The following is a 10,370-nucleotide window of genomic DNA, read 5'->3' on the forward strand; positions in this document are numbered from 1 at the left end:
TTTTAAACTCACTTATAGTAACTATTAAAAGCAAATTGTTACTATGTGGTTCAGAACATATCGAAGAGTCTTGAACACATAGAAACTGGTATAAAGTTTGCAGTTCATAAGCAAGAACGTTTTAAAGAAACGAAGAAAAAATGGTTGGTTGCTGTAAACACAAGCAGTAACTTTATTTTATTTTATATACATATATATCCTTTCCTTCCTTTAAATGCTCAAATATTATCTTCTTATTTTTAGCTCACCTGTCACAAAGTGACATGGTGAGCTTTTGTGATCGCTTTTCGTCCGGCGTCCATCCGTCCGTAGACTTTTACTTTAAATGACATCTCCTCATAAACCACATAGCTAATTTCATCCAAACTTCACAGGAATGTTCTTTTGGTAGTCAACTTTAAAAATTGTTCAAAGAATTTAATTCCAAGCAGAACTCTGGTTGCCATGGCAACCGAAAGAAAAAACTTAAAATATCTTCTTTTAGAAAACTGCAAGAGCTAGAGCTAAAATATTTGGCATGAAACATCACCTAGTCATAGTCTACCAAGTTTGTTCAAATAAATGCCCTGGGTTCAAAATTGGCCCCGCCCCAGGGGGTCATTGATTTTCCTTATTTGTATATAGGAAAAACTTAAAAAATCTTCTTCTAAAAATCCCCAAATAGCTAGAGCTTAAATATTCAGCATGAAACATCTTCTAGTAGGTGTCTACCAAGTTTGTTCAAATAAATGCCCTGGGGTCAAAATTGGCCCCGCCCCAGGGGGTCATTGATTTTCCTTATTTGCATGAAGTAAAAACTTAAAATATTTTCTCTTAGAAAACCGCAAGAGCTAGAGGTTAAATATTTAGCATGAAACATCAACTTTTCAGTGTCTACCAAGTTTGTTCAAATAAATGCCCTGGGGTCAAAATTGGTCCCGCCGGGGGGGGGGGGGGTCATTGGTTTTCCTTATTTTATATATAGTAAAAACTTAAAAAATCTTCTTTTAAAAACCCCATATAGCTAGAGCTTAAATATTAAGCATGAAACATCTTTCAGTGGGTGTCTACCAAGTTTGTTCAAATAAATGCCCTGGGGTGAAAATTGGCCCAACCCTGGGGGGTCATTGATTTTCCTTATTTGCATATAGTAAAAACTTAAAATATTTTCTTTTAGAAAAACGCAAGAGCTTAGATATTTGGCATGAAACATCACATAGTCAATGTCTACCAAGTTTGTTGAAATAAATGCCCTGGGATCAAAATTGACCCCACCCTGAGGCGTTATTTTCTAGTTAGCGTCTTCCAAGTTTGTTTAAATAAAAGCCCTGGGGTCAAAATTGGCCCCTCGAGTGGGGGTCATTGTTTTTTCCTATATGTGTGTAGTAAAAACTTTAAAAAAAATCTTCTTTTTAAAACCCCAAAGAGTTAGATATTTATCATGAAACATCTTCTAATCGCTGTCTACCAAGTTTGTTCAAACAAAAGTCCCTGGTTTAAAATTGGCATTGGCTCAGGGGGCTATATACAGGTGAGCGATTTCAGGGCCATCATGACCCTCTTGTTTTTTATTCTTTGCTTGGTACTAAGTATTTGAAAAAAATATGTATTTTGATTAAAAATTGCCAAAACCAGAATAGTGTTTTTATTTTAAAAAAAAATGACTTAATTTGTGGCCAATGAGAATCAGTGCTTATGTTAATAATACAACATTGCAGGTCAGTGCTCCAATATTGAACCTATTGTTAAGACAGTTTATTGAACTGCAGGCGATTTACGTCATTTAATCTGCAGACTAATGGTCGCATATTTGAGAAAAACGAGGCAGTCTATTAAGCGTCTGCAGATTTTTGTTTGTTTGTTTGTTTGTTTGGATTTTTACTGCACGTCAACACATACCTGGCCATATCGTGCCGAATGCTATAATTCGGCACAAAAAAAATCTGCAGACGCTAAAAAGACTGCCTAATTGCAGACGCTAGTCGTTTTTCTCGAGATATACGAAAGAGGTAAGACCATAAGTTTGGTTCTCTGACTACCGGAAGTACATCGGGCCAAGAACTTTTTAATCAATCCTCGTATGGTAAAAATACTACAGAATACACACGCTTGGTAGACTGAATAATTGCAGACGGATGTCGTCCTTCCATAGATATATATGCTAATAAGACTGACGAATTGCAGACGAATGTCGTCCCTGTATAGATATATATATATGCTAATAAGACTGACAAACTTTTTTCAGCCGATAAGACGCTAAACAATTATCCACGAGCTCTTGAAAATCGACCGGCATCTTGTCAAACACCAGGAACACATTGGAACCATTTGGACGACATTACTTTCGAATCCCACGAGGTTGTTTGGAGGAAACTATCCAGCTAACTTACGAACGTTGGTGTGTTGTATTCAGGTGCCCGCTCGTGCCTGAACGGGAAACTAAGGTCTCCCTCCGTCAGTAATGCTGGAAAGTCGTCTGATAATCTTTACAATGTCGTTGTAAAAAATATAAGACAAATTAATGAGACCTAGCATATTTTTTTCTTATTGCACAGCAAGATTATCATGTCTTAATGACATGCACTGTATGATGGTAAAACAGCTTGTCAAAACAGGTAAAATGTACGTGTTAAAAGTAAGGAAAATAAATTGATATTTAATATCCATGGGACATTTTGTGTGGTTTATTCGGAATTATTTTCCTCCTTATATTTCTTTACAAACTAATGAAATAAGGGCGTGTATTTGTATAATTTGATACAGTTGAGGATATTGACTGTGCTAGTTTAAAGGCCCATTTAGTCTTAAAAATCACCTTTTAACTTCTTCAAAAAGGTCAATCGAGTTTTATATTTTTCAGTAAAGAATAAAGAGCAGAAAAATAAAGAGCATGATATATGTTAAATAAGACTGGAGGAAGTAGCACTGAACGTGCGATAAAATGTCTTAAAGGTAGCAAAATGTTAACAAAGTAGTATTTTGATTTACAAAAAAACACTATATCAGTAAAATTATACCTATTCCTAAAGAGGAAAAAGTTCATTTGTATAATAATCTTGTTTATAAATTTGCACAATTTAATATTTTGAAATCTGTGTTTTCCAAACAGAGTATGTTCTGTTCTGGGGCGTCCGTGGCCGAGTGGTTAAGGTCGTTCACTTCAAACCACTTGCCATTCACCGCTGTGGGTTCGAATCCCTACAGGGACTTTGAATTTTTTCATGTAACCTTACGGAACGTCGGTGGTTCTACTCAGGTGCCTGTTCGTGTCTGAGATCTTCCTCCACCAGCAAAGCTGGAACGTCGACATATGCCATGTAATCTGTCGGTGTGACGTAAAATCCATTCAAACAAACAAACAAACAAAATATTCTGTTCAGTTATGTATGACCGATGAGTAACTTTTGGAAAAAGTAACCAGATCACCGACATATATTTTTTTCATATAAAAATGATAAAATTTTGACGGTTGTCAATTTGTTTCTTTGTCAAAATTGCACATTTCAAAAAAAGATATAAATAAACAAATAAATAAAATTAAAAGCTTTGATTTGACAGCGTGGCAAATACTTATTTACACGTAACCGTCGAAATATCATTATTGGATATACGTACTAACAAACAATCGGTGAATAACATTGAAAATGTCAAGTGTTTTACTTATGTTATCATGTTAAAGGCGACGAACATGTAATGTTCATATGCTGAATAAATAATTGAATTGACTAATGAATATAAACAAAGACCATTGTTGCAAAAAATAACAAAGACAACAAAAACCACAAACTCAAAGCAGAAAGTCAAGAGACACTTGTCTTGTTATTTCAATAATCACGTGTTATTGTATTGTTAATACAACTTTGTTGCTCAGTTTAACGTCATGTGAGTTATCTTAAGTCACGTGACTGTACATGTATATTTGTGAATATAGTTTTAATTGTCTTATGAACGTTAACTTTGAAAAATATTACAAACAAAATATGCCAGAAACATTACGTATAAAATCTTTTTTTTTATTCAAAACAACCAATTCGGTTGTTTTTGTACTTCGCTAAAATGATGTTTACACTTTGTGACGTTTACACTGTATGATGTTTACACTGTATGGTGTTTACACTGTATGGTGTTTACACTGTATGTGTCAAATATAGTTTTTTTTTCGCAAAAGTAATCAAAGTTTAGCCGACTTATCTTTTTTAACTGTCGGCTTGGCCATAATTGAATGCTAAAATGACGCCCTCTTGTACATGTTTATCCTATAAGATTTGCATTAATTAGTGTACTTGTTTACAAATACTTGAGTTCATGATGATCAAATGTACACGTTTTTTTACATAAAAGTAAGTATTGTAAAGTTTCACGTCTAATAAAATTATGTCATCGAACGTACATAAAATGATTATGACCTTAATCATGAATGACGTAAAAGAAAAATTTACGCGTTTTCATTTTTCAGTTGTTTTGTGCACTTCGCCATTAATTAAATACCCCCCCCCCCAAAAAAAAAAAAACAAAAAAAAAACAAAAAAAAACAAATAAAAAAAATCACTATTGCAACTGTTCCACCTACTTCATAAAACATTTTTTCATTTAAAAAAAAACATGTCAACAGAAAACGTAAAAATTTGATTTTACTGTTGCCCCCTTTATTTCACCATTTTATAACACTGCACGTTTGTAACGTCGCTTTTCATTGGATAATCGTGACGTTTATATAGTTTTATATACACGGCTGCTGTCGATTCATGAAGAAATCTTACTTTTTCTCTAAAAATGATGATTGCTGTATTATAAATTCGTTATAAAGATTGTTGACAGGTTATATGACCGTATATATATAAACGGCTGTTTGCCATATAACCCTCGCCTAGCGGCTCAGGTCATATTTACAAATAGCCGTTTATATAGGGCCATATAACCTGTCAACAATCTTTATAACCAATATTATACACACTCAATACTTATAAGGCAACATCATTTTGGTTGTAGCTAAGAGATACCGCTCTAGAGATGTTACACGTATCTTGTACTCTTACCATTCAGCAGATTTTATAGTGCTGATAAAAAGGTGACCGCTGTGCGAAGGTTGCACTGTATTAAATTGAAAGTATTAACGAACAGAAAATTGCATATACATGTATGAAAGTTATCATACATCCGGTAAGAAAAGCTATTCATTTTCAGTAAAACAACAATTGTCCTTCATAAGTGTTTCGTATCATGTGCCTATGTTATCATTAAGCGAAACTTTTTTGCATTGTTTTCTTCCGCGTGTACACACTCAAACGGTTAATATTAATGTTGAAATCACTTGGACACTGTATTTCAAAAGTTATAGACATTGTACTTATATAGGTATGTTGTTTTTAGAAATTATATATTCATATATTTATTTCGATTTTTGCTTAGCATATTATCAATACTGATTTCTTTTTATTGTAATTACTTTGCCTACGAATGGGTCCTGTTTGGGCCATTTGAAATGTCGCCTTTGACATGCGATACTAGTATATACAGTTAATCTTTTGTGGTGACCTCGCGAGGATATAATTTTATTGTTGCGAGAATCCGCCTTTGACATGTGATACTTCGACTAGTAGTAAATCTCATTTGGTGACCTCGCGAGAGTATAATTTTATTGTATTGCGAGAATCTAAGTTAAACTTGCGAGAAATTAAACGTTTAGAATCGTAAGAATGTAACAAATAATTTAATTAAAAGGTCGACGTAAGAGATTTAGTCAAAATCGCGAATGTTGGTTTAAACATATTTATTTAAGCTCGATTACGAAATAAGTTATTGCAACTTAATTTAATCACTTTCGAGTCTGCTTCCTGGAAACAACCAGTACTGGTGTCATATGAAGAAACATGGTCGTGACCCGATTAGGGTTCGAACCAATGATCTCTGGGTTGAGAGGTAGATACCTTAACCAATAGGCCACCGCTCCCCTTTGCGAATGTCAACAGGCGACATTTGAATGGCGTCAACTGGACACCGTATCTTTGTGACGTGAGTCTGCAATAAACGCAGGTTCCGTTTATCTTTTTAAAATGGCAAAGTTTTCGTAAAAACTATATTCAGTTGAACATAAAAAATTACTATCCATCACCTGTTTTCTATACATGTATATATTCTATAGTTATTCAGCACAGTAGATGACTTATATCAAACTAAATTGTAGAACAGATTTCGTGTTTGTATGGATATTTTGACAGTAGAATTCTTTTATCCTATTGCGGGACATGCCAAAATTAATAACAAAAATACAAACTAACTTATCATAAAATTTATATAATCTAGCTAACTATATAACATTCATACAATCTAGCTAATTATAACATTTATAATATCTAGCTAATAATATAACATTTATACAACCTAACTAATTATAACATTTATACAACCTAAATATTAATAACATTTATATAACTTAGTAGAATATCTACCTTCCTAGTCATAACATTTACACAACCTAATTATTTAAAACATTTGTACAACCTAAATAACTATAACATTTATGCAACCCAACTAATTATATCATTAATGCAGGCTAGCTAATATAATAACATTTATACACCCTAACTTTTCATAACCTTTAAACAACCTAACTATTCATAACAGTTATACAATCTAACTAATTATTACATTTATACATCTTAATTTATCATAACATTTACACAACCTAACTAGTATATCATGTTTAACAACCTAACTAATTATATAACATGTACACAATCTTTCTTATTATAAAAATTATACTATCTAGCGTAGTATAATATTTATACAAGCTAACTAGTTATACAGTATTACATTTATACAACCTAACGCTTTATAACATTTATACAACTCAACTAATTATAACATTTATGGAACCTAACTAATTACATTGTATAACATTAAAATTTTATACAATCCATTTATACAATCTAATTAATTCTAACATTTATACAACCTAACTAATTATAACATTTATAAACGTGCTTTATTCTTATGACTGACCGAGTATATATATTTTTTAGACTGTTTGGAAATGAACAAGTTTTTAGTTGCTGGTTTAGTGGTATGTGTACTTGCTACTATTGTATGTATACTCAGTACTTCCATACCATACTGGCTATATGGACATTCCAAATCATATGGGATAGAAACGTCGGTAGCGTCTGGCCTCTGGCAGGTTTGTGTTAGAAGTAAAATCCAGAGTTCAACAGAAACATCGTGTTTCAAAAACAGTGGTGAGTTAAAGACACCGATCATCGTAATTTTTGACAATTGTATTGATAATGACGGTTAGTTGTCTATAACCACATTAAACACTTTCAACAAATTATTTTTAAATTATTAAAATAAAAAATATATAAATTAAAAATCCAACAATGTATAATCGCTCTGACGGCTGAAGTCAAAGCCTAAGTATCAACCAATAGTAGTTATGATGCAAAAATGTCCTTTAAAATGTTATTGAACACTTTTTTCAATGTAACTAGATCTACGTCAAAAAGTTTGTTTCGGTTTTCCCTGCGAGCTGAACGGCTTTGTGCTATAACGGACGCCATCATAAACAATATTCATTTTACGAAATAATTTTACCAATGGCTAATCAGTGCATGGAAATACTAAGTTTAGATTTAGAATGAACAAAACTAACACACCTGTATCATTTTCATAATAATTTATATATTATTCATTATTATATAATAATTCATATACTATTTATCTCGTAGATTTGGCATCATGGATGAAAGCGGTGCGAGCTATGATGATTCTTGGTATACTTTTTATGGCAATGAGCGCTGCTATTGCGTGCTTATATCTTGTGAAATTCTACACGAATAATCATGTCTATATCTGCACGGTTTTCACGGCAGCTCTAGGAGGTTTGTATTGGTTTATTTCTCTCTTAATAATGCTGCATTTTTGTTACGTCAATTTTCATTGGATAATCGTAAAGTTTATATTTTTCTTTGTACATGTTTATGCACAAAGAATCTTAAAGTGTAGCTTTATAATTTCATTGGTTTATATATATATGTTTGCTCCCCATATAACTCTCGTCATTGGCGTTATATAACCTATATAACCATCGCTAAGGGCGTTATATAACCCTCGCCAAATACGTTTTAAAACATACATAGCCCTAGCAAAGTGGCGTTATTAACCCAAATAACCCTCGCTAAGTGGCGTTATATAACCCATATAACACTAGCAACTGGCGTTATATAACCTATATAACCCTCGTCAAAGACGTTATATAACCATGAAAACTTGAAAATTAACATTTTGAATAATGTAAACAGTATTGCTTCATATTTTCATTTCCTCATCGGACATTGCCAATAAATGTACAAAATAAGTGAACGATATGTTTAGCAGTTCGTAAACTTTTCATTTTTTTCTTACATAAACTATATTCTTATTTTTTTCCAAATCAGGTGTGTTCGTGATTGTCGGGTTCGTTGTTTATGCCAGTGAATTTAACAAGGAAAATCAAACTGCAGTCCATTTAAGTGGCGCATTTTATTTGGCTGTCTTATCAGCTGTCCTGGCGTTCGTTGCGGCAAGCCTGTTTGTCATTTCGAGAAGGTCCGCTGGAGGGTATAACACAATTTAGAGTCCGCATACCGTAAAATTTCAGTTGAAATACTTGTAGAGATGACGTCATTTCATTTTTGGTTTTATTAATGGTGACAACATATTACTTTCTAATATTTGCATTTTATTGGATCTTTCACGAAAACAAAATAAATACCTAGTGTTTTATGTGGCCCCTTAACCTTATATAAACTTTGAAGCTACTTTCCCACTCACAACAAGCCTAAAAACATCAAACAGTTTCCAGTTTCACTTGACACAGAAATAAACACCCATATTTATCACACCCACTATTTTAACATGTAGCGAGGACAGCTTGATGCAGGTAAAACTTCAATATAAATGAGCCGCGTCACGACAAAACCAACATAATGCGTTTGCTTCCAGCATGGATCCAGACCAGCCTGCGCATCCGCGCAGTCTGATCAGGATTCATGCTGTTCGCTGTCAGTTTCTCTACTTGTTATAGGGTTTGTAAGCGAACAGCATGGATCCTGATCAGATGGCTGGTCTGGACCCATGCTGGTCGCAAACCCATTATGTTGATTTTGTCGTGACGCAGCTCAAATGTCAGTTTTAAACCGAATTTCTAAGATATGTTCTTTTTTTGTCTGTTTTTATAGACATAATTTTCTATCATATATTCTGCAGCAATCGATTGCTGAATAAAAAACTTACCCAGCGCCAAATTGTTCTACCCGTAACCAAACTTATTTACTTGCAACAAGTTAACGGGTGTGATTACAACTTTAGTCGTTGCAACGGTTTAAAAATACAGCAGAAATATTTTACTTTGATGTTTTTTTTCGTCGGACAAGATCATGTATTTTTTCGTCGGACAAGATCATGTATTAATCCCCAAGCTACATGTAAATGTAAGAGCCTGTGGTGCAATTTTACTAGTATCTTTTGATGTCATTTTACATGTATTTCAAAAATGCCCAAACTACATTGTGTGGGATAGTAGCTTCAATCATCAATGTTGCGTTTGTAACGATAAAACTATTTTGTAATTATATATATTATGATGAATAAAGTTTTGAGAGGAAATTGCTTTTTTGATTTTCTGTTCATGATAAATGAATGAAAACAAAATACATCATATACCGTTTATAAATAAGTCAAACACAGAAATGTCTTCCCGTCTGTGCGTGGCGTGTACGGCACATGGGCATCGGCTGAATATTTGCGGCTTGGCGGATAGAAAACTTTTATACTAAACTGCCAGTTCTCGGATTTCTTCTTCGATCAGCTGACGATGTCCCGACTGAAGCCGAGGGGAGTGGCACTACAATGTAGGCGGAGACGACGAGGAAAGTGTGCTAGGGTGCGCAAGCACATATATTGACGGCTTAAAAGGCAGGACCTTTGCTGGCACAACAACCCTTTTCAGTGCTATTTCCTTTTCATATTGTCTCAGTTAACTGTACATTTAAGTTCTCATTGACCACTGTATAGGGACCTACTTTAGGCTGAAAATTCATATATTTGGCTTATACTTATAGGAAATTGTATGGAGGTAAATTATCACCACTGTGTGCTTCAAAATTAACTCTTTAGGGGCATGGCTGCTGACATATTCCGGATCCGTATACTCGACAGCAAAAGCTACATTTAGTCTCTAATAGGACAGATGGACACACATCATCATTATCATCAAATATTAAATATAGCTGTCATATTCACCGTGGGTAAGCAACTTTGGTCATGTGACCACAGAAATCAACGTACACGGCCAAAATAGCTCGGTTGAGGTAAGTTTTTTAGTGGTTATGTTTCTGTCCAGCCGATTTAAATTA

At 33.7% G+C, this 10,370-nt stretch overlaps 1 protein-coding gene across 1 annotated transcript; it reads left to right on the forward strand.

The window, feature by feature from the left end:
• The first annotated feature begins 5,174 nt into the window (after window positions 1-5,174).
• On the forward strand, window positions 5,175-9,621 carry LOC132740439 (uncharacterized). Its single transcript, XM_060728379.1, has 4 exons — window positions 5,175-5,334; window positions 7,002-7,214; window positions 7,704-7,856; window positions 8,412-9,621. The coding sequence occupies exons 1-4, from the start codon at window positions 5,208-5,210 to the stop codon at window positions 8,588-8,590; spliced, it is 672 nt and encodes a 223-aa protein (XP_060584362.1). The 5' UTR covers window positions 5,175-5,207; the 3' UTR covers window positions 8,591-9,621.
• Window positions 9,622-10,370: the final 749 nt, after the last annotated feature.

This window comes from Ruditapes philippinarum, unplaced genomic scaffold, assembly GCF_026571515.1.
Source record: "Ruditapes philippinarum isolate M1 unplaced genomic scaffold, ASM2657151v2 ctg1157_1_1_1_1, whole genome shotgun sequence".
In the NCBI taxonomy this organism is placed as follows: Eukaryota; Metazoa; Mollusca; class Bivalvia; order Venerida; family Veneridae; genus Ruditapes; species Ruditapes philippinarum.